General features: G+C 32.8%; 1 protein-coding gene and 1 long non-coding RNA gene across 3 annotated transcripts; both read right to left on the reverse strand.

The window, feature by feature from the left end:
• Window positions 1–1,380: 1,380 nt before the first annotated feature.
• LOC115988960 (dof zinc finger protein DOF1.4-like) lies at window positions 1,381–2,896 on the reverse strand. Of its 2 annotated transcripts, XM_031112596.1 has the most exons (2): window positions 2,804–2,896; window positions 1,381–2,406 (listed from the first exon to the last, which is right to left on the reverse strand). In XM_031112596.1, the coding sequence occupies exons 1-2, from the start codon at window positions 2,870–2,872 to the stop codon at window positions 1,486–1,488; spliced, it is 990 nt and encodes a 329-aa protein (XP_030968456.1). In that variant the 5' UTR covers window positions 2,873–2,896; the 3' UTR covers window positions 1,381–1,485. The 2 variants fall into 2 exon arrangements, with proteins under 2 accessions (XP_030968456.1, XP_030968457.1); XM_031112597.1 differs by having other exon boundaries at window positions 1,381–2,895.
• Window positions 2,897–7,633: 4,737 nt separating this feature from the next.
• Window positions 7,634–12,003, reverse strand: LOC115988746. Its single transcript, XR_004091634.1, has 3 exons — window positions 11,603–12,003; window positions 11,260–11,402; window positions 7,634–7,708 (listed from the first exon to the last, which is right to left on the reverse strand). It is a non-coding gene; the product is annotated as an uncharacterized LOC115988746 (long non-coding RNA).
• Window positions 12,004–13,768: the final 1,765 nt, after the last annotated feature.

Consider the following 13,768-nt stretch of genomic DNA (forward strand, 5'->3'; position numbering starts at 1 on the left):
TTTTAGGGTTTATCTTTACTTTTAGACATTTTTAGAGTGCAACAATAGATGGCAGCCCTTGCACAGCTTCTGATTCCGAGTGTAATTCGAGAAATACTACAGGCCCATAGAACCAAGTAATTGCTAAACATGTACATTGATGGAGCAGAAAGGTTATTGCAACTAGTTTAAATCCCATAATACATAAGCCTCACATGGGTTGCTTACTAACATCCATCAACAGTTCCTCCATTGTCTGAGACTCTATGGCCATTTCCAAGCGTGTTAGAATTATGTAATAATTCAATTATACTGGACATATACAGTACAAGAGGTGCCTTTAAATATGAGTGTACTACAAATAACGTGTCGTATAAATATGTGTGCAATACAAAGTATTTAAAGTGGGCCTAAAGTCCAATGGACCTAACATACATTGACAAAGTACAGTGGAAAATCAAGTTTATAAGGAAGCCATTCTTTCCTCTCTCTCTCTCTCTCTTTTTTTTTTTTAGGCTTCAAGGATCTTATGTTGCAGAGCAAACTCCTCTATCGTGTTGCATTTCCCTTGCCGGTGTAGCTGCAGTGCCACATCATTAAAACCAATAATGATAAACATATTTTTGATTAACAGAAAGCTATAGTGCCGAAAGATATTGGATATGTGATCTGCTTGATGAACCCATGTGCAATTGACTGAAGTGCTGAGTCTACTGACTAAGTCGAATTCAATATAATTTGAACCCTTATGAATCCAAGATAACCCCAGTTACTCTGTTAGAATTTCTACAAATGAATTTTCAGTTTAGTGAGCTCGACCATTGAAAAGTCTGGGAAATAATTTTAAGGACAGAGGAACAAATCTTGGAATGGTGGCCCCCAACGTGCACATGCTCGGTTAAACTGTAAGGAGGTTGGGAATGAGAATGACCACCTTGAAATATAAAATAAGAGCATATAGAACTATCAAAACTACAACACTGTCGCAGAGCAAAATAAAAATAAGGACCTAAAAAGTACTACTTTACGACCAAAATACCATCAGGACTAGGAGGAAAGAATGATTCTCAACATGTGGCCATGAATCCATGATCAAACAAATCCAAGTAATATATCATTCAAACTTATCCTAATATACATATATATATCCGCAAGAATCTTCCACCACATTCTGTCAGATCAGTCCTGCTGGACACCCAATTTATAAGGCCATCGTGATCATAAAACACCCAAAATTCTATCAACATCTATATATGGTGAAGAACAAAACTAATCTACCTAACATACATATCATACATGATACAATTCCATCTAATTAAGGAAAAGATAGAGAGGGACACCTTAGCCTGAAGCAGTAACTAAAAAAGAGCCTCAAACAGTTTAGCAACCAACACACACACAGACATACAAATACTATTACATTGAAGATTTGAACTCATTCTTATCAAACATAAATACCAAACTAAAAATCAAAATTATGGACAATGCTAACATGGTTAAAGTCTTCTATGGTTTGATATCAGAATCATCCCATGGTAGATTGAGATCAGTAGAGGCAAAGGTATCAATGTCATCCCAGTTCCAGTAAGTTGTCATGTCCATGGTACTGCTTGTTGTAGTAGGTACTTGCCATGGCTGTGGGGCAGAGGTGCTTGTATTGGCCATGATACTGGTAATGGTTGGCTCCTCAATGGTTTTGAATCCTTCAGTGTAATTATAGACACTTGAAGAATGTAAAGAGGTTGAAATTGAAGATGGGTTGGTGTTAAAAGAGCTTGAGCTTGAAAATGGAAAGTGTAGGCTTTGGCCTGAAGGAAGATGCAGAGTTGAACCCATATGAATGTTACTGTTGCTGCTGAAATTTTTGCTGTCCATGTTGTTGCTGGAATTGATCAAATTCTGATGTTGCATCGAAGATGGTGAACGAATCAGTGAATGAAAGAGGATTTCAGATATGCTTTTGTGATCACCAAGTGAAAGAGCAGGAAGATTCTGCCTTTGCTGCTGAGCTTCAATTAACATGTGGGCAGCGAGTCTATTATTGATGTCGGTATTGGTGCTGTTGGTGGTGGCTGCGTGAGCAGTACTAGTGCTGGTGCTGGCAGAGGCAGCGGTGGTTGATTTTTTGTGCCGCTTATTCTTGCGGCCGCCACCCACAGGAACATTGCGTAGAGTTCCGCCCTTAGTCCAGTGCCTTTTGCAAGCTCTGCAGAAATGCCGAGGCTGTAACTTGTTGTAGTTGTTGTAGTAACAGAACTTTGTGTTTGTTGATTCACATCTTGGGCACTTCAATGGATCGGATTGCTGCTGCTGATTTTGTTGCTGCTGTTGTTGTTGTTGTCGTCGCCTCATCGGAGGAGGTTTTGGCAGCTCTAAACTTTGAGTCTGCAATAAGGTCTGGCTCCAATCAACCCCATCACTAGAAACCTGCTTAGAACTCAAACCCATCACTTAAAAATTTTCAAAAACTCTTTAAAAAAAAACCAAGAGTGAATAGCAAGGAAATCTATATGATATATATGTATCTTCTAGCTATCTGAGAATTTTCAAAGAAAAAAGATGACAATTTCTAGCCTTTGGATCGAGGAGCCAGAAGGGAGATCAATCTAAAGAAGATCAAGAGGATAAGATTATTGATTATAAGCCAAACAGTGTGCTTCTTTGAGGAAATTAGTGCATGGACAATGTTAGATGCAAGGAAATGACTAGGAAGGTGGTGAGAAGAGAGCATGTCTTTTTATCTAAGCTATCTATATATAATTAGATGCTTTTAATAATATGTGTGAAAGGAAGGAGCAATAATTATAATATGATCAAAAATTACTTGAGATATGAATGGACCAAGAGAGTTTTGATTGATATGTGGTTTTAGTAGAGCCGTGGTGGTGAGCATATAAAAAAAATTATGCAGCTTAAGCTTTGGTAACAAACTAGCTAGCAAGCTAATAGTACTGACACAATTTATAGCCGCAGCAGCAGGGAAATAAGAGAGGAGAGAGAATTGCTTAGCCCCTAAGGTGAATGTGGGTTGCTGACACGTGGATTGACTTGGACCATTGATAGTGGCCTCGTGTGTTTGTTGGGTTGTAAAAAGAACGTAGATGTGCATGCTGGCTATATGCTAATTAATAAAGTATTTTTAAGTAAACTTCACCATCAACATAATAAAGTTCGTATAAAGGAATATCAATTAAAGTACACTATGATTCCTCAAAAAAAAAAAAAAAAAAAAGTACACTATGATCCATTTCTATGGGCTCACAATATTGTTTTTCTGATTTTTGTTTCTTAACATTGATTAAAGGTTTTATTGTTAAAGCCGGAATTTGAATGGTTAAAATTAGTTGTGGTTATACCAGTGGTGTCCTACATTAATACAAGTGATGATGATGATGATGATGATATTTGCCTATATACATGTGATATTACTGATTGACTATACATGCTATAAATTTGGGCATATATTATGTTCCATGCACCATCTTGTTTATATGATACAACTAGAGCAGAAGAAGTCTTTGCCTCTATGGTTTGTGGCACCATTCTCATTTCTTATAGTAAAGCTCAAGGTTGCAATTATAAATTTGGGCATATATTATGTTCCATGCACCATCTTGTTTATATGATACAACTAGAGCAGAAGAAGTCTTTGCCTCTATGGTTTGTGGCACCATTCTTATTTCTTATAGTAAAGCTCAAGGTTGCAATTATTTTATTATGTTATATCGAGTCATACATAGGCCTGAGTTCCAAGTATATGTTTCAACACAATATTGTCAAACAGGCAATTAACACACAAGATTGATACTATTTTTTTTTTTCCCGTTTTTCTAAAGTCAACATTTAAATTCACATGATGTTATGATTCGGATAAACAACATTACTACTAGAGTACCTAAGATCACTTTTATTTTATTTATTTTTTATTTTTTATTTTTTGCAACTTGTGAAATTATGTTTGCTAAATACACACGCATATATGGCATCCAAGGGAACCATAAAATTTTCCCAAAACTGAACGCTAGCTGTGTTAATGTTGGCAGAGGCAACTTGATGCATTTGGGGGCCTAAGGCGAAAATTGATTATCTTGTTTTAGATGCAAAATTACTACTAATTAACATGAATTACGTAGAATTTTTCTTTTTTTAGAAATTTTATTGACAGAAAAAATTTAACAAAATTTTTCATACTTGTTGGTGTGGTAGATTGATAGTGGTAAATAAAACAGTGGTATTAGTGGTAGACTTAGATGAAAACTAGTAAAAGTTTGCTAACTAAACTCTTATTATTATTCTTTTTTTTTTTTAGAAGTGCAACATTCACAATATTTTTTACAACAAATCTTAGATTTTGAACTGCTTTTTGTTTTTTATTTGAAAATATCACTATAATTATTTTTTTGCCATCAACAATAGACTGTAACAACCTGCTGCTTAGCATTAGTTGTAAAAGTGTTGTGAAAAATATTATGAACATTGCATTTTTTTTCTATTTTTTTATTTGTTTTTCATCTAGTGAAAAAAAAAAAATTTATTTGTTGATTATAAATAACCCTATTGATTAAAATTTTGAGATTTTTTTTTACTTGGAATCTTAGGCGACTGTATTTTTTACTCCACCTTTCAGCCGGCCATTCATGTTGGAAACAACATACGACTTTATAGTGACAATATGAGTTGATTCCTATAACCCACAACAATTAAAAAGTAAAATTGATTTGATCGATGGAAACAGTATCGATCGCCCGCCTTAATAGTATAGGGTGAAATCAAAATGCCAAAACCAAAACATGATTTGACAAACAATTCATGACTTGCTGAGCCATCTAGGAAAAGAAGCCTATATATGGGATGAATTTGGTTTCAACCTCAATTAATCAATTTGAAAAATCTGTCCTTGTTAACGAAATATTAAACCACAGTACTGATTCTACTGAAGAAGTTATAATTAAGTTTAATGAGCTTGCGGAAAGTAAGATGATAGTTTGAGGTCACCAATTAGGACCACGAGAGCCACATGCATATAATTAAACCACGGTCGAAGCATGAGCTTAATTTAAACAATTATATAACTTTAGTAGATGTTGATCAGAAGGAATGTGATTGTGAATGGAAAATCAAACTTGGTCGGTTGGTTAGGTAGTGTTTCTTGCAAGGTCGTTTTCTGTATTTTCAAAAGGACAAAACAGAATGTCTGTCGCACAACTTAGGAAATTAAATTACTTATTATTGGTGATCGAACAAAGCTTTAACAAATCATATATATATATATATATATATATATATAAAAGAAAGAGTCTAATATGTCCACCTGATCGAGAGGCCAACCCATTATGCCATAGTGAATACTTTTATCTTAATTAATAATCATTCAAATAAAGAAATTAGAGTTTAAGAAACTCATTCGGGAAAAAATGGCAAAATACTCCTTTCATTCAAAAGTTCCGGCAAAATACTCATTTCACTCAAAATGTTACTATTCTGAAGTTATTTACCAATATGCCCCTGTTTTGGAACTCAATTTTCTAAAAATCAAGTTTCAATGTAAAATTCGATTTGTAGAAAATCAAGTTATAGGCAATCAAACTTTAAAAAATAAAAAAATAATAATAATAAAAAAAATTATGAAACTCAAGTTCGTGGAACTCGAGTTTCATTTGAAATTTTTCAAGAACCCCAGTTCCTTACTAAAATTCAATTTTTAGAAAATTAAATTTCAAAACAGAAATATTTTACTAAATAATTTTAAAACAAAGATATTTTACTAGAACATTTAGACGATGGTATTTTGCCATTTGGCCAACTCATTCGCGTGCCAATGTATGGTGGGTCTTTGTTGCTAGAGTAGATTTAAGCAGCCCCTCGAGTTTATCATTATCTCAGTGCGAGGAGGAAATGAATGATCCAAAGCTAGCTTGTTCTCGCACGTGTCACGACTCCATGAGGCAATGGGACCCCCCTGACCGCTTGTGTAATTGATGGTTACAGGTTGGAATTTGGAACATACATCTTCGTGTTTTAGGTTGGTGCTAAAACGAACGCATTTGGCATCTAATTCTCCTCCTCCTACTTATAATATTCATTCTATCAAACAAAATTGCAGTGAGACTATACTTACTAGGAAACCAGTACCTAAAATCAATGAACAATTAGTAGAAAATTCATTTCTTGTTTCCAACAGATCCCTCTTCTTATTATTATTTTTTTCTCTTTGGTGAAAGATTCAAAATATAAATATGTAAAAAAAGAATAAGTAAACACATAGATGAAAACACTACACCATAATAAGTTTATTACATTAAGTGTTAATATAACAAAATATGTATAATAATATTTGACAAAATACCGCATTTATAAGTTAAAATTGTTGCAATAGTAACTTAAAAGTGTTAGATTATAAGATTATTGCATCAACAATAATAACTTGCAATAAATTATATTTTTTGGTTGCAAGAAAAGCTTTAATATATTAGAAAAAATTGTTACAATAACTCAATATAAAGAAATCATTGTAATAAATTTATATCAATTATTTTTGTAATATATTGCAACGAAGTTATCAATGCAATAATTTGATATAAATTTTTTTACAATCTATTGCAATGGCAAACATGGAACTGTAATGAATATATCATTGCAATAATTAACTTGGCATTAATTATTTCATAATTTATCACAATGACGAAATGAAGTAATTATCTATTATAATAAACTAGTGTTTAACCCGCGCAATGCGCGGGATCATTTTATAATCTAGGCTCACATTTACATCACTCACACCACAAAACTCCTTTGATAGGTTTGACATTTGTGTCGCATATAAGACATGCAAAAATAATACCCCATCTGTTGTTAACATTAACAATCTTGGCTTTGCATGTCACTAATTAATTTGATCTAGCTGTGATAAAATTGTACATATGTTAAGATTATGCTATTCCTTTTTATTTATTTAACAGATTAACAGCTTTCCTATTACTTTAACAACTTGACTTCAAAAAAGGAAAAAAGTACGAGACCAAGCACAATAGATTAATAGGTTTCCTGATATTTAGTTTTCCAAAAGTTGGAGATCTCCTGTAATGGTTTGCATTTTGATTTTCTCAACTCCAAATATTTGCCTTGTTCATGGTCTTCAGTTGTTATTTGTATAATATAAACCTAGAAGGTCAACAATCAAGCTCAGTACTTAAAATTAGGACTCATATTCATTACTTGAAATTATAAGCTTTTTAATGTAGCACCTATAAAAATGCATACTCATAGCATTCTCAATTTTCATCAATCTTGTATTCCCAAAATAAGGCTGCACTGAACAGTGCGGCAATCTAACAAAGACAAATGAATTACAATCTACAATTATAACTAAGTTCAAAATTAGAATCACATATATTACAAAACTTAAATTCATGTTGATATAAGAGTCTTAGGATGCTTAGATTACAAAACCATAGCCTAAATACAGAAAATTAAATCTCTCATAATCTGAAATAAAACAGAAAATTAAGTAAATAAGAAAAGGGTATGAAGAATAGAACTTGGTGCATAATTCTTAAGCATTTTTTATGCTTCCAAGTCTTCTATTTCAGCAACTATTTTTCTATTATGTAAGAAAGTTATCCCTCCAGTCCTTTAGGAGGTCCTTTTGGCATAATTTCCTTTGTGACTTTTGGAATGTCAAAGTTGATGTAGAGCTTTGTTGCCTATGTGAATGACAGTCGATAGTTACCTACAGATTTTTTTAATCAGTTAGGCATTAACATTTGTCATGTTTTCATTTAAAGTATATGAGAATAATATTTAAAATAATATTTAAAAGAAACACCCAGACAATCAAATAGTCAAACTTAAGAGGTGAGAAAAACATAACTTTCATTTCATAAAAATGATATAACTCTTATGCTCATCACATATTGCAAAGATCAAAACCACATCTATATTTCATGCCCAACTGACAAAACACAAAGTAGCAAGGCACAGATTAATTAAGTTTAAATATAACTTAAGAAACCAAAATGCTCTAAAACAGAAAATGTAGTGAGCTCAAGTATAAGCGAAATCTGGTTTTCGCTTATACTTTACCCAAGGATTTCTATGGGTAATAGTGATCTGTGCAATTATTCTCTTTAGACTCTATGACATATCTACTCCCTTTAATTTAATTTAACTTGGCATGATGTTTCTATGGATAATAGTGATCTATGCAACATCTAGCTAAGCTGGTTTTTGGTTTGCACAGCATGTGAAACCAAAAAATGACATCTCTTAACCATTAGAGCAGATATTGCAAACTATTTTTCATGTTGCATCAAATGTTGTAGCCTTACTTCCTACTTTTAAAGTCCTACAATAGAAGGTAAGATCCAATTCATGTCTAGTGGAATTTCAAGTGCATTGTATCATGCGTGTGATGTGTAACTGGTGTGATCTATCTTTTACTGCTCTACAGGTGCATGATCTGTGCAAAACATCTTGCTTAGCTCCACTATTCATAAGATTTTAGTTTCAAGTTTAACACTTTTACTACTGCTTTGGTATCAGTTTATGGATTTTTGGTTTTCTTTCTTGGCTGTGGTGAGCACTTTTGTATACCTAACTATTCTTAGTGAAACTGCAAAGAGGGCAATCCATATAATTGCAGCCATTATTTCCGATTGCTCAAAAAAAAAAAGCATATAAATATTAAATTGCAGCAGAGAAAGATGAAAGAAATACTGCAAACGAAGCCTAAGAAAACATTGAAAATATGGGTTGAATTGTAAAAAGCAATGCAACAGTTCAATGAAAATTTAAATCTGAAAAATGAAGGTTTGGACCACGACTAATCAAACCTTGATTCTGCATTTGTTAGTGGTTCATGTACGGCCCAAATTTCAGATAGCTACAAAATCTATCTATAAGTGATCAATAAAATGGAACATAATGGTTATAATGAAGTCCATACATATTAGAGTAGAACACTAAAATCACAAAATAGAGTATATATTCTTGGACAATGAAAATGAAACTTAACATTATCTTGATTAACGAATTGAAAAAAAAAAAAAAAAAAAAACCATATAACTCCATAACCAATCATTTTGACAGGAAGCCAACTTATTTAGAACTAACACCTAAAAATTAAAGAATTAAGATACCTACTTCAGCATTGCATGTTATTGACATGCACTGTGGAGGCACGAAACCTATAGTAAACAAAGATGACCCACTATCCAAAAATATATGATCATAGCTACAAAAAATAAATAAGTATCAAAACAATTCTCATTATAGTGGCTCAAAATTTCTTTTTTAGATAGTGTATAGAATATTTAGTTCATATGAATAGAAACTGTTGCAAACTTTAAGGAGTTGGGGGCTTTGGTAGAGATGAAGAAGTTTGTAACATTAAACATTAAAGTTCCAAAAAAAGAAAAAAGAAATATATATATATATATATATATATTAAAATGATATTATTTCCTTGTATATATAATAGAAAATTAACTATCTATCTAATTTAGTACGCATATGCAAAATACCTTTTTTTCTTTTCGACTTAAAATTTATACTAAGGCGACCAATATTTGTTCACTTAAGGTATATAGCACTAAGCAAATAGACTTGTGAAGTCTATATTCCACTTTAAAAGTTATTATGTGATCATTTAGATCCCACAGGGAGAAAAAAAAAAGTATATCTTTTAGATGCAAACTCTTGGCTTAAGCCTTCAGATATCTCTGAAATTATCCTTCTTGCAAGTTCAAGCATAGCTAAAACACCAACATAGAAAAAATAAAGAGTCATAAATTTCATGGGTCAAATAATTTAGTTAAGAATTACAACACAACCATTGATTTAAGGAAAAGAATTTTTGAAATATGGATCTATAATATTGCAAACAAAAAAATAAAATAAAGTTTTTCTAGTCCCTAACTACCAAAGTTTTGATGCTAAGTGCTTTTCAGCCACTGCAAACGAAGAAAAGAAGAAGTTCAATATTATTTACCCAAGGAAGAAGAAAAAAAGAAGCCTGAAACTGGGAAGACAATTCCAAAAGATAGTTTAAGCAATCTACATAATTCATTCATAGTATAAATCTCAGTCACAACTCTAATGCGAGTCCGATTGACAACTATAATCAAACACATTCAAGGCAACTCATCAAATGACAAAACACCCAAATCTACTTTTTAATTAGCACACATTGTTGCTTTCAACAGTATAAAGATAAATTTTAATGAAGAGCCATGCTAAAAACAAATCATGAACTTATGCAAATTATTCTATTAAAAAAATGCAAATTAGAAAATTTCAAAACTATGGTGCTTACTGGCTTCTCTTCAAACTTGTTTTTGCCAAAAATCCTCATTTGGGCTTCAACACTTTCTGATTAAAATCCACTTCGTTCTTCAAAATTTTCGTCTAATGCAAATGTGCCCCTATCAAACCAAAGTATTTCAAAGATTTTAAGAATTAAAAACAAAACTTTACAAGTAACGATTTCGGCAATCTGACTATGTGTGAAGACTTTGATTTTTCTTTCTCTACTTTAAAATCTCAAATCTCTACGTCGTTATTCTAAAAGCCCCAATTTTTTCCTGTTTGATACTGAAACAGTTTTTTACAGCAACTGAGGTTTTTCCTTTCAACAAAAACTGCCATAGAACGGTTGCAGACCAAAAAAAAAAAAAGTTAAGAAGAAAGAAAAGAAAAACCAAATAGAATTCAGAGAATAAGAAGAAAGAAAGAAGAGAACAATAGCATTAACACAAAAAAATAAATAAATAAATAAATAGTATACAAATCATAAAAATAAGAATTAGAACTGATTTTTTTTTCCTTAAAACTTTTAGTCTCTCTCATTCCGATGTGCGCCTTAAGAACTGTTTCTCTTTGTGATTGTGGTTCCGGTGGTCTAAGTCTAGCGAGGGTAAAGCAATCCAACCAAAAAATTCAAACCTAAATCATATTCAATCCCCAGATTTGAAAAAAAAAATTAAATAAATAAATAACTTTACTGGTTATGGGTATACGGCAAAAAAACCTAAAATAAATATCAATGCAACATTCAACTGTATACTTATTTAATCCCAAAGATTTCATTAAGATAAGAAATAGAAGTACCCAAACTAAAATCAATATTTTTAGTGATATTTGTAATCTAAAAAAACAAAACAAAAGCAAATATCTAAAATTGAGGAAACAAACATTTTGATAGAGAATCCAAAAACCCATAACAAAAACGAATCAATTCTAAACTTTATACCCAAACCTACAAAATTGAGAAAAAAAATGTACCGTTGTCGATGTTGGTTCCAGCAATCTGGTGGTCTAAATCTGGAAAGGGAACGGATGGTGGTGGGGAAACTGAACTCTGCCTCTTTCTCTGTTTCTTTCTCCATGTCCCAAGCCTCATCGCCTCTCTTTCTCTATTTCTATCTCTACGTGCATAGTATTTTAACCGGTTAATTTTTGAAATTGAATGATTTAATTCCAAAATAGACGAATTGAAAAAAATCTATTACCGAAAAAATTTAAAAAGAATAGTCACATATTAGAACCTGATTTCCTTAGCCCTAATTTTTGAATCCAAATCTAGAACCATTGAAAAAAATGAATGCATATAACAGATCTAATTTACCTATAAATAAATCAGAAAAAGAATAGAACCCATCAGAGGCATTGTTTGTAGGCAGAGAGCCATTCTGTCAGAAACAGAGAGGCGATCTCTTCTTTCTTCGTGTACCAGGATCGCCTCTCTCTTTTTCTGTTTGTTTCACCGTGTCTTCATCACTTCTCTCTTTTTCTGTTTCTTTCTCCGTGTCTTCATAGCCTCTCTCTCGATTTCATCGCCTCTCTCTCAATACCTCTGGGACAAACGTTTGGTCGCACGATTCTTCACTAGATTGCAAGTTTTTTTTTTTTCTCCTTCCCTTTCTCTGTATCGCAGTATCGCTTGTTTTTTTGTTCAGAGAGAGAAAATATTAAGCAGTCTGATGAAAAGAAATCAGTAGGGTTTTCTTAATTGCAATGCCTTTTTTTTATTTTATTTTAACTGGGTTTTTTTTCTAACCGGTTTTTTAATTGCAAGCGTGGCAGAGTTTTGAAAGGCCAAACGTTGTAACGTGCGGCTGTTTTACTAAAAAGCGGTATACGTGGCAGCATTTTAAGGAGTCTTTTTTCCTATTTGTCAATGTCTCCTTAAATGTAAGAATCAGCTTTCTCTCAGCTTCTACTATTATATATATATATATATATATAGATATATCATTGTAATAATTTAATCCGACTTATTTTGGTCAATTATTTGCAATCTATTTTAATATGATTCATGAAGTAATAGTCTGTACCTACAAGATATTCAAAATAGTAAATTGTTTATTCCAACAAATATATATATATATATATATATATATCATTGCATCAAAGTTTTCTTTAAAATATTTGGAGTTAATTGTAATAAAATTTTGTGTTGCACAAACCTATTAGCTTAAATTTTATTGCAACAAATTGTATTAACTATTACAATTACTCACTAAAAAAAAACTGGGCTATTGCAATGGGCCATAACCGTCGCAAAATCCCAAAAAACCGCTGCTGAAGTCCCATTTGGCCTATTGCAGTGGGTGCTATTGTGGCGGTTCCACTCGCCAACCTTGCACTGTCGTAGTAGTTCTACTGCGGCGATAACAAAAAATGCCGCTATAAATACACCTTTTAGTGGCGTTTTTGGTTTTTTGTGGCAGGTAGAAAACCGCCGCCATATGCTGTCAGGTAACAAAAAATGCCGCTATAAATACACATTTTAGTGGCGTTTTTGGTTTTTTGTGGCAGGTAGAAAACCGCCGCCATATGCTGTCAGGTAACAAAAAATGCCACTATAAATACACCTTTTAGTGACGTTTTTGGTTTTTATGGCGGGTAGAAAACCGCTACCATATGCTGTCAGAATTCGTGTCCAACCAAACAACATTATCTTACATGCCTAAAACCCATCATTAAAATTAATTAAAAAAAATACAATAAAGCCCGATCTGTGAAAATTAACCTAGAAGGAACTGACTTTTACAGAGCAATCTAGAACCTTAAAAACTCCAACTGAGACACAGAGAAAAAAATCAACCCCACAAGATAAGAGTGTAGACAAATTATCTTAAACAGTGCATGCATGAAAAGAAATTTGAACCGAGCTAATTTCCCTCTAATTTTTCTTTCCTTTCCACCATTTTCTCAGCAACCAAACACAAACCAAGACCAAAAAAAATATTTAAAATTTCTTTTCATTAACAAACCAACACACATTTGAAAATCACAAACCAACGCAGAAATTAAAAATAAAAATAAAAAATATAGAGAGAGTGTTCGAGACAACTTACAGAGAGAGCGTTTGGTTTTTGGCAATGAAATGAGGTGGCGGGGACAAGGTGCATTGGGGTTGCTAGGTGGCGGAGACGACGTGGATTGGGATTTTGGGTCTGCGAGGGAGAGTGAGAGAAAGAGAGAGAGAGAGATAGGGTTTCAAAGATAAATAGTGCTTGGGTGGGATTTTGGGTTTGTGAGGGAGAGTAAGAGCTAAAGAGAGAGAGAGCTGGGGTTTTGGGTCTCTGAAGTGAATAAGATAGAGATACAGTGAATGAGAGATGGAGAGATACATTGTTTTTGGCAAAAACGAAAACCCAAAATGAAAAGGCACTAAAATGAAAAGCCAAAAAAAACACAGAGGGAAGATTTGGGGAGGGGGTGTGGATTTAGAAGGTCTATAGCAGCGGTCTAACCCGCCGCTATAACTAAGGTAAAATGCCGCTAA

The sequence above is a fragment of the Quercus lobata genome, chromosome 5 (genome assembly GCF_001633185.2).
Source record: "Quercus lobata isolate SW786 chromosome 5, ValleyOak3.0 Primary Assembly, whole genome shotgun sequence".
Lineage (NCBI taxonomy): Eukaryota > Viridiplantae > Streptophyta > Magnoliopsida > Fagales > Fagaceae > Quercus > Quercus lobata.

Excerpts from the sequence above, each read along its gene's own strand:
- LOC115988960 (XM_031112596.1), bottom strand. The coding sequence starts at position 2,872 with ATGCTCACCACCACGGCTCTACTAAAACCACATATCAATCAAAACTCT. Across the intron at positions 2,407-2,803 it reads TTGGTCCATTCATATCTCAA|GTTTCTAGTGATGGGGTTGA; the intron begins GTAATTTTTGAT and ends AGTTCTAAGCAG.